Here is a 23,222-nt window from a genome sequence, read left to right as displayed (position 1 = left end):
TTGGCAAACTTATTTTGTAAAAGAACAAGTCTTTACAGGTGTACAGAAAGCCATTTGACTCCTGCTTATTACTTACCAAGACAGTTCAGTAAGTAATATATTATCTGCTACAAAATAATACAGCATGCTTGAGTAGTCAGGTTTGAAAATGTAATATACATATATATGTCATTTAATAATTGAGGTATTTATCTAGTAAAGGGCTCAAAGGTTTCCATGAATGAGCAGGTCAAGCTGTTGGAAAGCAACCATCTGAGAACCAAAAATCATAAGAAATAAATGTAGAAATTAGCATTTATACATCCAATTGCTCTGTCATTTATGTTAACATTCACTGCACATGTAGCAGTAGCATAGTGTATCCTATTCATTACAGCAGGGAGGTGGTTACATGGACAGCAGAACACCAAATCTGCACCAAAACCCTATACCAAATTTAAAAAAACATTGTATGGTGCTGGTTTTCATCTAATGATTTTCATCTAATATGGCCAAATATCCTGCTCAGTGAAATGTATTTGGCTTTCATTTGCATGTAGCACAGCCTAAATTTATATTATGTAAAATTACATGCATCGCTAAGCCTGACCCCACATACATTTTGTTATTTAGATATCTGTAAGAATTGTGCATTTTGAAACCAGTAAATGCCTATTTTTACCCTGAAAAGACACTATAAGGGGTCCTTTATAAAGGCAAGGGCAGTGTACAGTTTTGCAGTTTTGGACACAATCTCCATGTTGTCTTACCCAAAATTAAACATTTTCCTCCATAGTTTCAGCTCATTTGCTGCCTTGCAAGGATGCAATTGCACTTTTGATGCAGTTTTGATGTAAATAAGATGTAAGTACTGGCTAACATTTTTATATTGTGTCACTTCCGGAACATGCCAATTTCATCTAGTTCTCTAGGTGCAAGTGTACCGATGCAACCTGCTGAGGGAGCCCTGGGGGTACTGCCAGGCCCAGGGTGTTGGTAGGTCCAGAGTTTTACATTATTAGTAGCCACAGTTGTGTACCATTTATCAGAAGAGGCATACATACATTGGCAACCAGGTGAAAGTACAGGAGTGTGTTTGTATCATATACTTGAATTGCATCAATATGAGTTCTGCATACATTACCTATAGAGTTGACAGTAAATGCAGAGCAGTCCTTTTTATCCTATCTTTATTTGCAGTATATGTCATATGACAGATAGGGTTACGACCTGGCAGGTATTTGACCAGCCCATCGAGTAAATCACCAGCTGGGGCCAGGATCAGATTTACAATGTAATTGCTGGTAAATTTGTAAAATCCTATGAATACGAGTACCCCTTATAAGGCCAGACCCAAGGATACCCCGCCCATTCCCACACTCACTCCACCCATTCCCTTGCCCAATGTGACACCCCTACCTGCATCTCCAGCCAAATTCTGGTATGAACGTGAAAAAAAAGATTGCAACCCTATTTACAGAGAGTGGGACAGAGCATGATGTGCAAAAAACAGGCAGAAGCTGACATATGTTTCACCCTTTGTGTCCTTTGTTCCCTACCCCACAATCACTACCTAAGAATATTCTTATTGATTTGAGTATAATAATTATGCTACTTAATCACTTTATTAATTAGCTGCTTAGGCTTTATTAAGTAACAAATAATGAAGCCTACATGTGAAAATACATGAAACATGAAATTTTTAAAGAATTTGGTAGTTAGATCCCCTACAGGTGTTGCTACTAAATTATTCCCAACTCACCAGCACCCTTATGAAATAAGAGTTCCCCGATTTAACCTACACTGAACATATTTCTTATTCTATTTATTGGAAATATTGTTTCCATTAGGAAGACTAATGAGTGAATATGTGGTACACGGCCCTCCTATTCAATGGTTGTATATTGGTACAATAATCCCTTTGAGCCTCTCTGTATAGCCCTTGGTCCTAAGTGACCTTAGCGATTATAGGAAACAAATATCCTTATCCTTTGATCCAAAGAGAACTTGGCATTCTCTTCCCCACCCAGGCATGATAGCTTTATTTTGAACAGCATAGAATTTCGGATTTTCTGTACTAAGTGCATTCAATGGCTCATTATTGTGCTTCCATGGAGAATATTTCCAGTGTAGCAATATGAAGAAAGTTTCATTTGTATTGTCTGTTGTTACATGGAATTCAATAAATACAAACAAACAGATGCCCTTCCATTGACAGTGTAGATAAGGTATTACTTGGTCATTTTAATATGAAGTAATAAAGTTCTTATGCTAGTATAAAGGGAAAGGGCATTTTCTATTAAAACCTGTAAGGAGAAAAGCAACAAAACAGTGTGTGGTATTTAATGGGTACTGGATGTCTTACAATCTAGTTTTGTCATATGCTCTGACTAATAACAAAACTTGAGGGCAGAATTGTGAAAGTATGAAATAAGAGTTCACTACAGAAAATCTTGACACTATTTCTATTCATTTCCATGGGATTTTTGAGAAGTGTATGTATAAAATGGTTAAAATGATAAATAGTTTTCTCAAAATTCCATAGGAATGAATATAAAGTGAGTTTTTCTGTGCTGTGCTCTAATTTTACACTTTCATAAATCTGCCCCTAAATGTCTTGATATTTAAGCCCAAGATGTTTAGCAGATCCTCTACAAATGGCAAAAATGTGCAGTGATAATTTTCCAATCTTGTTAGTTAGAAACAAGAAAGTCTCTGATGAAATTCACAGGAGCTGTACGAGTAGCACATGATTGCCAGTGCATCCCTCTAGTAAGTATTTCAATATATGCTAGGTTGAAAATAGCCCAAGGAGCATTAAAGATTTCTGGATTACCACTTTAAGCAGAAAAATAGAAGGATACAAGAAAAAGTAACCTGCTAAATACATTATTGAATCGGAATTCCACAAAATGCTTTACTTGGGAAATCTAGTTAGTATGATACCTGTATATGTTATGTAGTTATAATATAAAGAGATTCATCCCTTATGGGGAAAAAGAATCAAAGTCTCAGGTTTCATTCAGTTAAATATGGAAAATGCATAGTAATAAGTTCCTTTTTAATAGTGATGCTGCAGATTAAATTCAGCAACATAGGGGAACCTTTTTCAAGTGGTCAGATAAAGACCACTTAACAACCAGTAGTTCAGCTGCTCTGAACTGGCATAATCAGGTCAAGGTTTTCTAGTTTGGCAAGGAACTAAAGATCTACAAATGTATTTCCATCTTAAGACCTCGAATCCATGCTTGAAAATAATATTGATATGTTGTACAACAGTGATCCCCAACCAGTGGCTTGTGAGCAAGATGTTGCTCACCACCCCTTTTGATGTTGCTCACAGTGGCCTCAAAGTACAGTAGGTGGCCATTTTTAAATCTCTGGCTTGGAGGCAAGTTGTGGAATCACAGGGACACAGTTTTACTCCAAGCAGAGCAGCAGTCCACATGGGCTATCAAATAGCCTATCACAGCCCTAATTTTGCTTCCTCGGGGAACATTTTTTCATGCTTGTGTGGCTCACAAGTAGTGTGGCTGAGTTATAAGGGTTGGGGACCCGGCAGGCCCCGGCAGCCCAGACCCGATCCCTGTTACCGCTCCCAAACGCCTTGATGTGTTTCACTTATGCACTAGAGAAGGATGTCGGGCGGATGGCGGGGGCCCCTGCGAGGGTGCGGGAGATGTGGACAGCAGAGGTACTTTGGGGGGGTGCGGGGCCACATGGGGGGCCTGGACCCTGCACCCCCGAGTCCAACCCTGATTATGGTACACTATACAGTACAATTAAGTACATTATATATATATCAAACTTTATACAGTACGGTATCCATCTGCTGCAATTCAAGATGGTGAGGAAAAAAGTCTATGTATTATTCAAACTCTGGCTATTTTGTCTTGTAATACATAAGGGCAGATTTATCAACATGTAAGATTAGAGTTCACCACAGAAAAAAATCACCCACTCTCTGATCATTTGTATGAGATTTTTAGAAGTGTATTTATCAAATGGTACTGTACTGGAACTGTAAATGGAACTGTAACTTTCATACATTGATAAATACACTTCTAAAAAGAATGAATAGAAAGTGGGTGATTTTTTTCTGTGGTGAGCTCTAATCTTACATTTTGATAAATCTGACCCTTCAGTGTCAAGTTCCTGTGTCTGCTTTTTTGTAAAGTCTTTAGATCATACATATTCAGTTTTTTATTTTTTGTACATATATCATTATACATGATTTATTTCATAGAGCATGTAAAAAGTGTTACAATTCAATTTAATTTAGAAAATTAGATAAAAACATAATTAACCAGCAGGTACACATAGAGGGAGCTAGCATATAGATTACTTACACTGAGATAAGTTGCCTACATACAACAATTGCTGCAGAACATTTCATTTATAATGTTGTTTCAGTGCCAAAGAGGAGATGGGGTATTTATTGTCACATTAGGTTACTGTATGCTCTTGAACTATACAGCCTAAACAAGGGAACTAAAGGGAAAGTAACATTTATCAACATTATCTGTTTTAATTTAATCCAATTGTACCTTTATTTGCTAGTTTATAGTAGGGGTATTCGTTCAACAGTTCAATCAAATATCAGATTTTTCATTTAAAGGGTGAATGTGCACATATTTTATCTGATTACATCTTGCAGCTTTATTGATCTACAGAACCCTAAATGTGTTCCATTTGCTTTGTTCTATGGCATATTGACTGATTAAATCCCCAGTTTAATGATTGCATGCATTGGGAGAAGAATCTCTTTCATGGCCAGCAAGGGTTTACTGCCTCATTGCTCTTGAAAGATGAATACTATTTTTTAAGCTTAAAATATTTATGAAGTTCAGTGATAAAAGCCAGAGAGAAGAAAATGCAACTTGATGTTCAAAAGTAATGATCATTTTTCTGGCCATTACACAGTAGATAAATAGCAGCCTGTACATTTTAAAGCACACCTTATGTCGCATCAAGCAAATGAAGCCAATTTTTCATTAGAAAATGTAGATTCAATCAAGCCTGAATAAACCAATCCTTTCCCGGAATAATGATTGTTCTAGATTAATATTCTGTCATATAAAATACAATAATTTTTTTTTTTTTTTTAAATGCATGCCGTTTTGAGAATAACTAGTATCTAAAACCTTGAAAAGGTAAATTATAGTTAAAAAGAAAAGCAAGAGTGAGCAGTGAGTTTAACATAAATAATGTATCATTATTTATAAATTACCCAAATCACCTGTATACCAAAAGCGTACTCTTATATTGGAAAGTCCAGCTCTATTCAAAATTTGATATAGGGAAACTATACCCCAAGAGTGAATATTTAACCAACAGATATATATAATATTAATTGGCCTATTAAAGAATCTTGCCAAACTGGAAAATATAGATATATCAGTAAATATTTCCCTTTTACATCTTTTCCCTTGAGCCACCATTTTGTGATGGGCTGTGTGCTCCCTCAAAGATCACTTGGCAGGAAATAATGCAGCTCTTGCATATAACAGAAAGTAGTTGAACATTCGTTGGCTGATGTGGCCTAGCATGTACTGAATATGTGCCCTTGATTCGTTTGTGTGCACTATGAATCATATGATCCCAAGGGATGGCAGCTAGTACTTAAAATGGCAGTTTTTGTTTTTTTATTACCCAATGGCACATACTACTAAAAAGTACATTTTTTTAAATGTTTTTTTAGATGAAATAGGCTTTTACCTATGAGCTGTTTTCTGAAATATATTTAGACTGAGACCTACAGTCCCTTAAAGTTTTCATTTAAGAAAAAAAAGATCTGTACATCTCGCTCAGTCAACAAAGGCTAATCCATATATTTTGCACTAGGTTTGGTAAACGCTAAACATCATTGCAACTACATGGTAGATGATACGTACCATATGTATATAAACATTTGTGGCTGTTAGCATATATATTATACTGTGTTATGAATTGGATCATTCAGCTATTGGTTTTACTGATGAGTGAATCTGTCCTGTTTCACTTTATTGAGGAATTCGCAAAACTGGGAAAAGATTAGCCAAACAATTCCGAAAAAATTGATGTAACTGTGACTTTTTCCTCCCTCTGCGAATTTTTTCCCCTTGTAATTTTTGCACCCATTTAGCAAAAAAGGCACAATACAGAGTGTGTATTTTTCATGTTTCTCTTTCATGCTCTCATTATAACTCTGCTCCCACGTGGCACCATTTGAAATCTAAATGCTTTACATCTACTGCTTTACTCTTATCTAAATCCATACTTTTATTGAGATTGAAAGGTTTGTTTGATAAGATCCATGCACAATTAATGAAGGTTTGTTATCCCCCTCATGATTTACCCATTTAAAAGAAGCATCAAACTATTCTTATTTCATGCCAGTCTTAGAGCATTGGGGTTGCCAGAAGAATCACTGGGTGACTGACTGGTAGAATTATAATTTTGTTGTTAATTCCGTAGGAAAAAAACCCTGCACATTTTACATGCAAGTTATATTCATTAGTAAAACCTTCCCTCTCTTTTTATTGATTTGGTATTAGTTGATCTTTTCTTGGATGATATTGATCCAATTTTATTAGTTTGTGATATTTGTTTAGTTACTTAGTCAAGATTCCATTCCTGCTTGCACTAGCAAATGGTTAAAGTATTTTTAGGTGCTATCAAGTCAATTTTGACTCCTGGTGATCAGGATCTCATTCCCATTGCTGACAGTCTTGCCTGAAATGTATAACAAATATACATAAATGGAGGGCACTCACTTTGCATATAAATAGAAAAAAATAAAGAAAAATTGTATATATGGTGCAAAAAGACCCAGAAAAAATTCCCCCATACAGGGAACCACAACAATATTTTTAAATAGAGTAGGGTTTGCACACAAAAAGATGCATAGGCACTGTGGTAGTATTAAAAATCTTTTATATAGCATGCAAAAGTTTAATAACAAGGCAATTTTAATTTACAAATTTAGCAAAAAATACACCAATTGGACAATATAATACATACCACAATAACTGCACAGGTAAAAAGGACACACAGGTTTAGCGGATACACTTGCCACAAATGAGAATTACCCCAACGTTTCGGCAGAGAGCCTTTCTCTGTGGATTCCCCTTGAGAAAGGCTCTCTGCCGAAACGTTGGGGTAATTCTCATTTGTGGCAAGCGTATCCGCTAAACCTGTGTGTCCTTTTTACCTGTGCAGTTATTGTGGTATGTATTATATTGTTCAATTGGTGTATTTTTTGCTAAATTTGTAAATTAAAATTGCCTTGTTATTAAAACTTTTGTATGCTATATAAAAGATTTTTAATACTACCACAGTGCCTATGCATCTTTTTGTGTGCAAACCCTACTCTATTTAAACGTCTTGCATGAAATGACCATGTCTGGGATGCCCCACACAGTGAAAAGGTGGTACTTAAAAACTGCACCAACTTGCTATGAACATGTATGGCAAAAAATGGTCCTTATGGAAAAACTATAAAGAAAAACTATGAGGGAATATAAGGTTAAGTAAAAGGTTTATGAAAGTTTTCACTGCTATTGCATGGGTTGCCTCTTTATACATACTCTGTCCTTTTTTTCTGTTTTTTTTCCCCTCTTCCTCTCCCTTTCTCTCTTCTACGCTCTTTCCTTGCTCTCTCTTTCCCCCCTCTTCCCTTCTCCCAAGCGTGCTCTGCAAAGAGCATAAGTTATGGTTCATATATAGGTGTATAGCCTTAAGATACTTACTATAATAGGCTATTTTAGTATCATGTTGTTGTTTGTGATGGTAAAACAATAAAAATTGTCAAATTCAAAAAAACTGCACCAACTCAGGATATTTCTGTAGAAGCTCATTGTCACCACTGCTCAGGGCAGGTGCATGCCCAGTAATGTGAAGACTCAACTAGCCTGGAGAAAAGAAGACCGAAAAGGAAAAAGATTGTGCCAAATAAGCTCCTACAGAAACACCCTGGGCTGATGCTTTCTGCTAACAGGCACAGGCCCGGGGTATCAAGTAAGAAATTATAATCACTGGGAGGTACCAAATATGTTGACACCCCTGGGATTTATACCTTTAGTTCTCCTTTAAACCTCATCAGCATGTAGGTGTAAATAGAAATTTTGGAGCACTGCCATTAGTCAAAGTTCCAATCAAGGATTATTTAATACTTTCATTCTGATTTTGGTGGCAAATGGCTTAAATAAGACAAAAGTTTTTTTTCATGCAGCTGGAAAATGTACTTAAAAAAAACTATATAACAGCCTATATACTGGGTTTTCGTGGTGCAAGTGTGAGAGTCATTATCTCGAAACCCATTATCCAGAAAGCTCCCCATCGAGGAAGGTCATCTGCCACAGAGTCTATTACAAGCAATAATGCTGCTTCCAGCACCCAAGAGGTGCATATTTTTAAATTCCTGGCTTGGAGGCATGTTATGGTTGCATACAAAACAGGTGTACTGCCAAATGGAGCCTCCTATAGACTGCCAGTCCACATAGGGGCTACCAAATAGCCAATTATAGCTATAATATTATAACTATAATATTAATTGGTTTCAAACTGATTTAACACTGTGCCTCCAACTGTTGTCACTTCAGTACTGTAAATCACAACTGGTGTGTGACAGAAACTTTTTCTGAAAATTGAAATGTGCACTGGCTTTTAAAAGTGGCCTTTCTGTAACTGAACTGTTGATACAGAGTTGACTGCTTCAATAAACTTCTTAAAGTACATGCCTCTGTATCCTGCCTAAGCCTATATAATTACTTATTAAATGTCTGCCATAGTACTTCTTTTTTTTTACTTCCCCAGTGGATTTGCTTAATGAAAATATTGACAGCTGAATGTACTGTATATAAACTTTCTGTTTTCTTTTTTACTCTAAGCTTCTGGGGAAGCATTATTGGCTGAGTTTACAGTATAAATCTTGCCTAAGCAACCATATTCTCACTGCAGCCTGCCCAAAAACTCCCAGTTGCCTCCTGCAGGGCATCTGTTGTATTTATAATTTCAAAATAAGAAGCTAAGAGGGGACATGACATAACATCACTGGGCTGTTTCCAGCCAAACAGGCTTTAAACGAAGGGCAACTTCCTGGGTTTTACTTATACAGAGTAAACCCAACTTTTCGACTGATAGAAAGGAAAGTGTCAATGTAAGTAGGCAAGCATAGCCACAAACATCTTTGCCTAGAAGTGTGCCGTCAAGCTTCTGCAACCCACCATTACATCAAGACACAATGTGCAAAAAGAGCAAAGAGGTTCTTGGGGTAGTGCGATACTTCTATAGGCTTCAGTACAAATGTAAGCAGAACTCCAGTCTATTTAAGGATGGTGCTGGCTCCAACCCAGCACAAGTGATAGTACAGATCCTGCACTCCCTGGCAGCTAAGCCATGTTGGACTATCAGCACTGGGCTAGGGGAGATTTGGTGGCATTCTTATAGAAAAGAATTTGGGGAGCATTGTTACATATTAATATTAAGATTCATGTGTATTTTAGGAACCAGTATTACTTTTAAGATGAAGGACAGGTATTATAACACCTTAATGCCCAGAGATTGGTCTGTATATGGTCAGTAAAAAAAATCTATTTTCTAGTTAAAATAGCCTTGTACTTGTACTTGCCATCTTGGTTAGGTATTATGTCACTACTCCCAGCTCCTTAATTATTGTTCATCACTGCTAAACCTGGTCACCTTGGGGGAGGGGGGGTGTCACCTGTAATTATTTCCATGTCACAGGTCCCCCATGATTTCTAATGTGCTGTCAGGAAAAAAAAGCATTGTGATGGGGCTGGAACTGCCATAGTTACACAACTGCTGATTAACTCAAATATATTCAAAACAGTTACTTTATAGTAACATTGCATCTTATTTAGTTATCTGTAGGTTTAGTAATATTTTCTGAAATGCAAAAATGCCTCAAGGGAATAAACTTTTAACCCATATTTAACAATAATGTAGACACTTAATGCTATTGTATTTTGAAAGTGATCCATTTTTATTCACATAGAACCTACAGTATAATTTGATTCCTTATAACTAATAAGTATTCGACTGCCATCAATCTCTCTATAAATTGCCTTGACTGTGTATGTTACTTCCTAGGTGGTTGTAAGTGATCGCGTACCAGGCTCTAAAATACGATTGTATGGCAAAGGAGTGGATCAGGAGCCCAAGGGAACTTTTAGAATAAATGAAAACACAGGAGAGGTCTCTGTGACGAAAGCCCTTGACAGAGAGGCAATTCCATCGTATCAGGTAAGAATGTTAGTCATATATTGTACATTTGCATTTCTCATTTGCCTTCTATTTTGTTAATGAAACCTTTGTTAGAACACCCTGGAAACATAATACAAACCACAACACAGTCTTTAAATGTAAATAATGCATTTGAAGGTGAGAATAGTTGTCCCCAAGGTTAGTCTCTCAGTTTATCAGTAGCTTTTGCCCTTTCTTTATTGCGAATTATTCCAGCAGACTGGTGACTGATTTTCTGGTATCTAAACTGCAGAAAATCCCTGATATACAATATGATGTAAATGTTCCTATATACTAAACATAAGTGCAGGGCCTTCTGGGATCCAGGTTAAGTCTGGGACCTAGTCAATTGGAATCTAAGCAAAAAATCAGATATGCTCCTTATTATAATTACAGGTATAGGACCCATTATCCAGAATGCTCGGGACCAAGGGTATTCCGGATAAGGGGTCTTTCCGTAATTTGGATCTCCATACCTTAAGTCTACTAAAAAATCAATAAAACATTAATTAAACCCAATAGGATTGTTTTGCACCCAATAAGGATTAATTATATCTTAGTTGGAATCAATTACAAGGTTCTGTTTTATTTCTACATAGAAAAAGGAAATCAGTTTTAAAATTCTGAATTATTTGATTAAAATGGAGTCTATGGGAGACGGGCATTCCGTAATTCGGAGCTTTCTGGATAACGGGTTTCCGGATAAGGGGTCCGATACCGTACTATTTTCAAGTGTAGAAAATTGTTTCCATGCTAAAGGTATCATGGGATCAGACCCTAAACAGCACTGAACAATTGCAGCAAATGTCCATTGCAAACTGTATGGCACTTTCATACAGGATTCTTTTGCATAAAAAATATTATGTAAGAGAAAAGACCCTTATCTATGAAGCTGATATAATAACATAGGTGTTTATTTGGTCACATTGAAAAATAAACCTAGAACATATACAGTGCTTTTTAAACCACTAAACTCTTTATTTAGTCAAATGCATTATGTACATTTACCCAAATATACAGTTTAGCATTTTACGCATCAGCTCTAGCCCGAAGTGTGGATGTACAGTATTTATAAATGTACTAAACAGTTTTTGCTGGACTCAGAATCTAAATTCTAAGGGGCAGATATATCAAAGTGTGAAATTAGAGGTAAAATTCCCTCTAGTCATACCTATGGGATCTTTCGAGCCATATTATTCAATAGGTGAAAATTAGAGTTTATCATTTGATAAATGCACCTCTAAAAATACCATAGGAATGAAAGGGAACGGGGGGGGGGGGGGGGTTACAGTGCTGAGCTCAATTTCACACTTCAAATCTGCCCAAGGATTGTGTTCAAACATAGTCAGTGCACAAGTGTAGTTGCTGAAACAAACCAATCAAATATTTGTTTTAACGTTATAGATTGTGGTGGCTAATTAATGATTGGTTGCTATGGGCAGCTGTCCTAGAGAATTTTAAACTAACCCCTCTGACTGGAACATGTTTGGTGGATTAAACCTACAGTATACTGTGTCCCAGAATTAAAAATTAGAAGAGCTTATGGTGTCTGCTTTAGTGCAGGAAAAAAGCTTCTTATAAGCTAAAATTATTGCAGAATATAAAACTGAATGGTTAGTATTATTTGTGGTGGTAAATAAGTTGGATTTGAAAATAAATATACAGAATGCTTTTTTTCTTTTTTTCTGGTTTTCGGGGTAAAACTGTAAGAAGGCAGTCTTCCCTGTTTAAAAACTTTATGCTGTCACTTCCAAAGCCTTTTCAATGGTTATAACTTAAAATCCATACAGAATAGGGAGAAGCATAATTATAGGCTGATAAATTGCAAAATGCTTTGCAAAGTGCATGTTGGGGCCCAAAATATTTTGTGTCACCCATAATAAAGCCTTTTTGGAGTTTATCTGAATATAGTTGTGCTCTTTTCAAATTACTGTGTTACCTTTATTTGTATAAAGAACACACTATACATTTCTTGGCAAGAACTAAGTAACCAAGCAACAATCACACAAATGGTCCTTTTATTTGAGATACCAAAGGTTTAATAACATTTACTAGCATTCGGATTTTGAAGGTTTTATAGCTTTTAGAAATAAAGAGACTCATTTCCACAAAAGCCAGTCATTTATCAAAAGATCTTAACTAAAAAAACCTTAAACTAAAAAAAAATTTGCAGAAAACTTAAAAACCACAACTTTTTTGACTTGTCACTCAAAAACTGTGGCTTTTTCTTATTGTTACACAAACGCCAGTGTCAAAAAAAACCAAAAACCTCTAAAACATGAAGCAAAGAAAGATCTTCCAGTTGTAAAAGGACATCTGCCATTGACTTCTACATGATCTCAACAGGTTGTTGCTGCTTATTGTAGCATTTGAAATTGTTGTGGTTTTGTCTCATAAATTGCAAAAAAAATTTGATTTTTTTTTTTTTTTGTGGCAAACAAAACCAGACTTCCTGAGTTAAAAAATACAAACCAAAAAAATTGAGCTTTAGTAAATGCCCCCTCTACTAGTATGTTTTCTAGATTGGCATCTATTTGTAGATGTTCTTGGAACTACACAATATTGCTTTTATTGTGTTTGGCTAATTTAGTTTCTTAGCCTTAGACTTTGCAAAAAGTATATAATTCATGCAGATTTGACATGGAAACCCGCTTATGTCTTACTGTGCTTCACAATCACAATAAGAGGATAGAAAATAAGTCATATGAATAGGGAATTTAATGGCTGATAATAAGGTGGAAATACTGTATTATAGTCTGATATCTAAAGTTCTGATAACGGATGTATAAGTTCCATTAATTAGCGTCAAATTTTCTTTTGGAAAATTAAATTAAGGTACAATCAAACTGTTGCAGGGAATGGTAAATCAGACTAAATGGAAAAATAATAGATCTCTCTTTTTGATGCTTTTTAATGCTTTAATCGTTAGTACCAATTTACATAGGGGTGTATGTATTGCTGTGCAGAAAGATATTTATTTAAACTATATTCTTATCTTATCTTGACTTATCTTCCAGATATGAATGCCCATAGCTTAGAAATTCATCAAGTAAATGGTTGTCAGTTTGTTGACGGAGGATATTTTGTAAATGGAAACTTTGCTGAAAATTCATTGACCAGGGCAGTGCCAAGACAACCAGTTGTCGCTTACCAAACTAACCCAACTAGCCACTCTACTTCCAGCCCAGAATGAATTCATTCAGCATGCAGGATGGATGTGATAGGCCACAGCTTTTCTTTACACAAAAATATTAATACAACTGGCACCCCTGGAATGTGTGCCCACAGTAAAGCTATAGAAGTGAATGGCCAACCTGCCATACCAGCCATCAGGCATAGCCACACTCTGGCAGGCAACTGAAAGCAGATAGGCTTCACTCCACACCACAACCTCCTGGGACCAATACCCAAGGGGGTACTGAATTACACTTTACAAGCAGGGGAATAGAAGCCCCTTGCCACCTGGCAAGCATTTCTTTTTATTGCCACACCCCAGTTGTAACTAAACCATTTAACCCAAAAACCTGATATGGGGCTGGAGGGCAGGATATTTCTTCCTCTGTTAGGCAGTGCAAGAGAAAGCGGAACTTCCAGCAACCCCTTCTATATGCCCCCGCTCCTGCAACTTTCCCCCCTTGCTCTTTGCTCACAAGTCTAACCTTAACCCCTGTCCTTCCTGCCTGTCACTTAGGTAGCGTTCATATTGTTTACAATTTATACCAATCAAATATTCTTGCAAATCAATTTATGGCTTGTTTTATGTTTATCTAAACCATAACTTGACACAAATGCTTAATTAATCTAGAAAAAAAAGTGGACAAGCTTGATGCAGGCAGTACAATGAGGGCATCGATATTAAATCATCTCAGAAAGACCTCTCATTTCTGTTCCTCATGCTGAAATATACTATGTTGTGCAGAACTATTTTCTGTAGAGTAATGATTCTCAGGTACAGAAGGATGAGTTACTGTAATGAAAAGTGTATTCCGACAGAAATTAAAGTACATGTTTTAACGTATTCTTTTGAAAAAAGGATAAAAGAAGGTAGCAATAGTTTAAATGGGATTCAGCGAGGGCATGCATAACAATGCTAGTAGTTACCTGAAATTAGATGGGAAGAATGGTAACAATTTATTTAACTTGAACTTTGTTCTTCTATGCCACAACCTTCCTGATGCATTTACTGTACATCTGTATTGTCTGCAATATCCATTCTTAAAGGAAATCATTAGTGGTGCTCCTTATAACTACAAGTTATATAGCAAGCGATATAACTCTAATGATATACCCAGGCATAAAGCGCAGGGGCATAAAATTACTTCCAAATTTACCTAGTACATAATATACCCTTATGTACAGTGCTGTGGAAAATGTTGGTGCTTTATAAATAAATATTATAATAATAATAGTAATAATAATAACAATTAGAAAACTTACCATCTATCTTCTGAGGGGGGATTAGTAAGTCCTTTAACTCTTTAAAAGGATTGTTCATCTTTACATGAACCTTTAGTATGACTTAGACATTGATATTCTGAGACAATTTGCAATTGGTTTCATTTTTTATTTTTTGTGTTTTTTTAGTTATTTAGCTTTTTGTTCAGTAGCTCTTTAGTTTGGAATGTAAGCAGCTGGTTGCTATGGACTTGTTTACCTTAGCAACCAGGCAGTGGTTTGAATTAGAGACTGGAATATAATTAGGAGAAGGACTGAATAGAAAGATAAGCAATAAAAGTAATAATAATAATATTGTAGCCTCACAAAGCAACATTTTTTTGGCTGCTGGGGTCAGTAACCCCCATTTGAAAGCTGAAAAAGTGAAAAATTTAAAGGGAAATCATTCAAAACTACAAAATATAAATAATGAAGACCAATTGCAAAGTTGCTAGGAATGGGGCATTCTATAACTATACTAAAATTTAACGTAAAGGTGAACCACCTTAAGTCCTCAACATTATATTAGTCAATTATCCTGGTTGCTGTGCTCACTGTAAAATATTACAAAATGTTGTCTTGTGCAGAAATAAAAAATATAAATAATAAAATGACCAAACTTTGAAGAAAATCTAACTATACCAAAAGTGTACAATGAAGCCCTAAGAATATTTGATTAAAATATTTCAATTATGATCCTATTCTGATCATGATAAATTCTTGTACCAAGTGAAAGGTCAAGAAAAAATGCCTGCACATAAGGGAGAACACAAATATATAAAAATATGTGCCAGACCATTTCATTAATCCTTTCCATGTTAGCTGGCTTACTTGCTGAATTTAATTATGCAGATAATATCAGGAGGTAACTAATTACTTCATCAGGTCAGTGCAATGTGAACTCAATGTTATTCTCTTTTCTCTTTCTATTGTTTTTCCTTTCGCGCAATTTTTGAAGAACCCTTATACATTGTACTATGAGTCCAAATCAGTCATTATCATTATTAACAAGTAAAGGCAAAACTCTTATTTGAGTATGTTTCCTGCGAAATTGAGGTCATGCACAGTATTTTAAAAAGAAACTAATTTGCAACCTTGAGACAAAAATGTATAAATACTAACAAGACTCTTTAATCCCATGGACAGATTAGTATTATTTGTTTCTTTCTCTAATTAGCTATTTGAGATGCTGAAACAATAACAAAACATTTTATGTACAGATTTATGTTATAATCAGCAAAGCTCATTGACAGTTATTAAAAAATAATGCAAATATATATTTTTATTTAAAAAATAATGCACAATGATAAAAAAAAAAACAGTTGACCTGTTTGTTTTTAGTGTGTATTATAGTAGTTTATTTGCTAGCCAATGAAAATCACCCATTATACTATGCAAGATTTATATCCTGCTGTGACAAGTGGTAACTGAGAAAAGCGTTCATTTAAAAACAACTATATGGGGCAGATTTACTAAGACACAAACACTCGGAGCGTTCATTAGAATGCTCCGAGCGTATTTTCGATGAATTATTCGTCGCTTGAGCGACTTTTTTGACGCCTGCACGACTTTTCCGTACGCTTGCACGACTTTTTTGTACGCTTGCGCGAAAAAATCAGAAAGGTTTTCCCGCTGTTTACAATCGTTCAGTACAAAAATTCTGTGACTTTCGGAGCGCCAATACAATATTATCGTGACTAATATGATTTTTCTGTAAGTATTTTCGTGATATCTGCGATCTTCAGAAATTTTCGTATACAATCCCTATTTATCCCATTCGGGTTTCGAACTCGTGATTTCATGAATCTGCCCCTTTGAGTCGGGAACTAATGATATTCAGGACACAATAAAGCAATACATTGAAAACTGGTCCTTATGGGGACTACGAAGTTTACCCACCCACCTTTGTAATGATTCAACTACTATACAGGCTACAATTTCTGCCTGAAATATATACTGCCAACACAGCACCTGATTTACATGCTTCCATACTACTATCCTATTCTGAAAAAGTTTATACTTAGTACTCCTTTGTTTGGACAAGTCAGCTATTGTCAAACGATGTACAGGTATGGAATCGGTTATCCAGAAACCCCCGAATTACGGAAGGGCCATCTCCCATAGACCCCATTTTAAGTAAATAATAATAATAATAATGTTTTTTAAAAATGATCCTTTTTCTCTGTAATAATAAAAGAGTACCTTGTACTTGGTCCTAAAATATAATGAGTCCTTAAAGGCAAAATAATCCTATTGAGTTTATTTAATGTTTAAATGATTTTTTAGTAGTCTTAAGGTATGGGGATCCAATTTACAGAAAGATCACTTATCCAGAATACCCCAGGTCCCGAGCATTCTGGATAACAGGTCCCATACCTGTATACCATACTGTATTGCATTGCTTAATACATTTTGAAAACTTTAATAAAGTACTGTTTGTCTTAGTGTGGTCACCCAAGGGTTGTTTAACTTAAAGGTAGGTAGAACGTTAATTTTAGCATAATGGGTTGAAAGTTCATGATTTGTATGGCCCACTTATATTTAGGTGCGGTGATAGGTCAGTTGAAAGTTGAGATAGCTGGGTTCTAGTAAAGTGAATACTTTCCATTATGTAACTGTATTGTATCACTAAACTTTTAGAAATACTGGTATGTGACCTGAGGTTTTCCAGATTACCAGAATTACCGTAATTTGGATAACCATACCTTTAGCCTACTAGAACATAATTTCATCAATAATTAAATCCAATAGGATTGTTTTTGTCTCCAATAAGGATTAATTATATCTTAGTTGGAATTAAGTAAACGTTACAGTTTTACTGATAGAGAAAAAAGTGACATTATTATAAAAAATTGCAATTATTTGATTCAATTCAGTCAATAGTAGATTGCCTTACCCTAATTAGGAACTTTCAGTATAACCAGTTTCTGGATAACAGATCCCATACAATGAAAATATAGAAAATTTGGACAATAATTTTAGTCTGGTGTAAATACTGACAAACTGGAATAATTTACTAGAAGAATTTGCTTTTAAAATGTTTTTTTCCTAACGTGTTTGCCTTTCACTAGCAAGAATTACATACCAAACATAACATGCCCATTAAAATGAAAAAATTAATCCTTCTTGAAAATGGGCTATCATTCTGGAGCAGAAAGGTCTATCCTTATTAGCTGAATAACCTCAGTAGAGTAAACTGCAATATACCATATCCATTTTAACAGGTCCCAGTGGATTTTTTTTTTTTTTTTTTTTGTGAAACAAGAAATCCGTTCCCAGAAAATGTAATATAAATGAAAGTTGTCAAAATACAGCAGATATGAATTTGCTTCAGGATATAAAAGTTTTACAGATGTTGGATTTTAAAGTGCCTTATATTCTTTAAGACTTTAAGCTAGCTGTTGATTATACAGGTGCAAAAGCAGAATATAACTACAGTGTAGTTATTTTGATTTAATGATTTGATTAAATATTCTGCCATGTTACAGTATATGCACACTGCATCACACTGGTACAGAAAAAGTGTTTATTTAGACACGTAAGACACCTTTATGTTAATATCAATTTATATTTATCAAATTCAAATATTATTTCTTACTTTTCCTCCCCTTGTTTCCTTAAAGGGGACCTGGCACCCAAAGAAATAATTCCAAATTCTTTTGTATCATGTTAGTAGAGCAAAATAAATTTTACTTGCACGGTATGAATGATTTAATTTTTTTTTCCTTTAGTCTTGGAATTTACAGTCACAGACAGCAGGCTGGCGCCATTTTGTGAGCACTATTATATAATAATCTTATGCATTTGCCATCTAGGTGATATCTAGAAAGGACTAAATGGAAAAATAAATAGTGATGAGTGAATTTCTGCAAAATTTGCAGCAAATTTTCACATTTTGCCATTGGTGAACTGTTTTGCAAAACTTCTGCGAAAATTTGCGGTGGAAAAATTTGTTGCACGTCAAAAAAAAGTCACGCTCACGTCAAAATAGGCGCAGTCGCGACACATTGGGCACGTTTGCGGCAAAATAGGTGCTGTCATGGCAAAATAGGTGCGGTCACGGCAAAAAAAGATGCGGGTGACAAAAAAGTCGCTCAACAAATGCATTTCGTGGATTTTTCACCTTTTCACAAATTTTCCTGTTGTTTTGCAAATTTTTCGCCGAAGTGAAATGGAACAGATTTGCTCACCACTAAAGATAAAGTAATTGTAATTAAAAAATCTGAGCTGCCAATCATACATAATGTAAATATACTTCATAATATTTTTGAAAGCTTTGCAATTTATGCATTTTTTTTCATCCTTTTTGGCAACCCTTATTTTGCAGCAGGTTTTTGACTTTTTTTTTCATTAAAAAATTAATCGAGTGAAATCCATGCCTGGTGAAAACATTTGCTTATCACTACTTAGCTTTCAGGGAACTTTATTTATTTATTTTTTTTTAATTTTTTCTTCTTATTATGTTGTATTAAAAGAGAGGCCCACAGGGGGCCAGTTCATGGTCCCTCAGACTATTGGGGGGCTGGATTATAGCCCTCAAACTATGGCACTGCCTCCCCCCTTTCCGCTCCAAGCTGCATCCTTAAACTACAGCCCGCTCTAGCTCCCTACTGCTCCCTGAAACTACGGCCTACTCCCGCTGTCTGCTCCCCACTACCTGCTACGTCCTCAAACTATGGGCCACTCCCGCTGCCTGCTCCCCACTACCTGCTACGTCCTCAAACTATGGGCCACTGCATCTTCCCTGCTACCCCATTCCCCGCTGCGTCCTCCCACTCCCCGCTGCATCCTTGCGTCATGCCCCCTCCAATGAGGAGGCAGACAGGTAGTAGCCAGGGGTGAGGACGCAGCAGGGGCTGGGTGAATTACCTTGGGGGTCCGGATCTCACCTGCGGGCCGTAGTTTGGAATTCCATATATGAATGCTATATGCCATAAATGAATGCTATGCTGTTAACAGTGTTTTCATCAGAGGAGTACGGCAAAGGCAATAACGTGTTGTTGTAGGCAAAGATACAGTTGTTTTCAAATGTAAGCATCAAGAACCAAAACAAATGTTTCCTAGATTTGTGTTTTCTGCTGAGTATTAATTGGGTGATATACATACATACATACATACATACATACATGCATATAACAGACCAACATTATTTTTTTCATGCAGTGTGAGTTTTCATAAAGTGAAAATTCCTTGTTAGTAGCAAATAAGCCCATAATGCAATTGCAGTTGTGAGTGAAGACAAGTGGTACTGTACAAATATAAGGCTTGGGCCCCTGCCTTTTCTCCACATTATTTAAAAAAGAATTTACTTTTTTCATACCCATGGTTTTATAGTTATCTTTAAAGGAAAACTACATCCCCAGAATGAATACTTAACTAACAGATAGTTCATATCATGTTAAGTGTCGTATTAAAGAATCTCACCAAACTGGAATATATATATATCACTAAATATTGCCTTGAGCCATTATTTTGTTATGGGCTGTGTGCGCCCTCAGAGATCACATGACTGGAAATAATGCAGCTCTAACTGTAACAGGAAGAAGTCTGTCCATTGTCCATTGATTGGCTCATATGACCTAACGTGTGTGCCTTGGCTTGTTTGTGTGCACTGTGAATCCTATGATCCCAGGAGGCGGCCCTTAATTCTAAAAATGGCAATTTTCTATTTAGGAGTACCCAATAGCACATACTACTAAAAAAGTATATTTTTATGAAAATAGTTTATTTAGATAAAGCAGAGTTTTATATATGAGCTTGTTTATGCAATATATTTTGCAATATATGTCGCAACTTTTTCGTAGCGCTACGACTTGCGCGAAAAGTCGCGACTTTTTTGCAGCTTTCACGCCGAGTACGAAAGTTTCGGATTCATTCAAGCTTCAGTATGGTGACTTTTCTTGGGCCAGGTTGGAGCTGCAGAGTGCCATTGAGTCCTATGGGAGGCTTCCAAAATCATGCTATGTCTGAAAGTTTCGCCCGCCACTTACGAGCGCTCAATACGAAAAAGTCGCAACAAGATACGAGCAAATAGTAACGGGCACGAAAAAGTCGCAACTTTTCGCACAAGTCGTAATGGTTACGAAAAAGTCGCGACAATTTACGAAAAGTCGGAATGGTGACGAAAAAATCGCAAAAAATACGAAAAAGTTGCAAAATGTTCGTTTTCCAATCTGAATTTTTCCAATTCGGATTCGGATTCGTGGGTTAGTAAATGTTTCCCTAAAAGTATTAGAGGAACCCACACCACCACTTGTCTCCATCTGATAGTAAACAAGTTCTAACATTCATAGTTAATTAAAACTATAATTTTATATATTTGTTATATGCTTTTTAGATACACCAAGTAATTTTTTTTTTAAGAAAGCCTAAAAACATAGATTGAAAAATGGATAAATAAATAGTAACAGCATGTCATATAAATCCAGTAGATCTTGCTGGAGAATGTCATGCACAGTACACTGCCAAAGGGAAAAGCACACAACTAATCACGGGTACTTTATGCATCACATGCAATAATGAAAGTGCCAAGTAAATGCATTCCCCTTTATTGCAGTGAAAGGCTTGTCAACACATCAACTGTATTCACATTTTGCATGTTCCTATGTAGAAACTATTTTAAAGCCGTTTATCTATAATAATGTTTACACGTGAACTGTGCACGTTTGTTCTAGAGCAGCCGTCAAAAGGATGGAACAGAAAACTGTAATGGTATTTTATTGATCAAGACTAAATAGTGTTTTTGTCTTTAACTGCAGCTACCTCAAGGACCTCACTTGCAAATAGCAGAAGCCTATTTTCAGTCCTTGACATATTGGAAGGGAATAATATAGTTACTGAGATATAATGTGAGGAGATTGCAGCAGCAACTCAACACAAAGGATTCTATTGTATATTTTTAGAGCCTTCTTTGATTGACTGCTGTGCTTATTACCAGACTAGCAGCAGCAGAGTAATCGTTTTTGCTAATGATGCTACTGGAGTTAGTAGTTGCTCTTGCCCAACAAACAGCTCAGTTAGAACTATCATCACTTAGTGAACATGAACATTAATTTGTCAGCTGGTTAATGTACATAACCTATTGAAGACAAGAAGTCTGCCTTTATGTAAAGCTCTGTCATCTCAGATTCTCAAGTTATTATTTTCTTTTATCTGCCCCCAGAAATGGAATGTGAAAATCATTGTAATTTGTAATAGTTATTTAGGTATACTGAAATTTCAACTTTGAATTCTTACATAGTTCTTTACAGAAAACTCAGACTAAGCCCAAATGACAACTAATTATTTTCCAGGATCATGTACTACTAATTGTATGCAATAACCATAGCTGCATATGCTATTTCTTTCCAGAAACTCGCTTAACCTAGGGTTGGCACCTTTCACGACTTGGGAGTCTGGGAGGAACTGATAATCTGGCGCAGGGGTATGATGTCATGGGCAGGGTGGCTGATATTTCAGGGGTGGGCCTATGACATTAGGGGGCCAGACAAGCTGCTTTCACCTGTACAGCCCATCCAAAAATGGGGCTGTCTGGGTGAAAACTGGACAGTTTTTAACCCAAGCCTGTACCCCACTCATCGGTACTCTTCTATTCAGTAGTGAGTGATGTAACACTTAAAAAAAAAGATAAAAGATCTTTCTTGTCACCTTTACTATCCTAGTAAGTCATAAGCCAAAGATTTAGATAACTATGAAATGTATTAATTCATATTCATTGGGGCATAGAATTTTCCAGATAAGAGGATCACTTTTAAAGAATAATAGTAAATCTGAATTCTTATTTATGGTGCCCTTTTGCAGATGAAGCAGGCTTTAATGGCACGTTATGCCCTTCTATGGTACAACTTGTTTCAGACATGGCAAGTATAATGTTACACTTGTAATCTTTTACTAATAGGGCCCTCTGATCCCTGTAACCCTTGTTTGTTCAATTAGTAAGACTCCTGTTTGCTATAAATTAGTGTAAAGCACTGCACAACTTGCTGGCTCTGCATAAATAAATGATTATGATGACTTTGTCGGACTGCATAAACCACTGGTTTTATCTGCCTATGTATAATTTAGCACATTAATCGTGACTCCTTTAAGCTTTCTATAATCAAAGGTGTTAAGACTTAAATATATTATTAATATAAATTATATATTGAGTATATAGCATTCCTCAATGAATCTTCTCACCTGCTATGAAACTATTGCAGTTGCAGTTTCCATGTGACCAACCAACCTTATGGATTGGTGCCACTGCCACCTGCTGGCCAAACATTGCCCAATTGCAGTATTTTCATTATAAAAATAAAATATATTTCACCTCCTTACAAGGAGACTCCCCAAAATGTTGACCTGCCTGCAGCTCCTATTTTGTTCTATATAGTGATGTGGCTGAACATCATAGTATTTGAACCAGAAATACACTTTGGCACAGTTTGCACAGTGCTAATTCTCCTGTTTGCTTTAAAGTTAGGGCCTGATCCATAGTTCCAAAATTGTACTGTATATGTGAGTTAAATTCTTAATATTCTGTAGAGTAGTGCAGTCTTGAAAATAAATATTTTTCTTTACTTCAG

The 23,222-nt window shown here is 35.9% G+C and overlaps 1 protein-coding gene across 1 annotated transcript in view; it reads left to right on the top strand.

Moving 5' to 3' along the window:
• The window catches only part of cdh13 (cadherin 13), a 512,601-nt gene that overhangs the window by 264,060 nt on the left and 225,319 nt on the right, over positions 1–23,222 (top strand). The window contains 1 exon segment of the mRNA NM_001103078.1: positions 10,072–10,224. Within this exon segment, the coding sequence (NP_001096548.1) occupies positions 10,072–10,224 (153 nt within the window).

Source organism: Xenopus tropicalis, chromosome 4, assembly GCF_000004195.4.
Source record: "Xenopus tropicalis strain Nigerian chromosome 4, UCB_Xtro_10.0, whole genome shotgun sequence".
NCBI lineage: Eukaryota > Metazoa > Chordata > Amphibia > Anura > Pipidae > Xenopus > Xenopus tropicalis.
The sequence above is the reverse complement of the archived record's forward strand: the minus strand, read 5'-3'. Positions and strand labels throughout refer to the sequence as shown.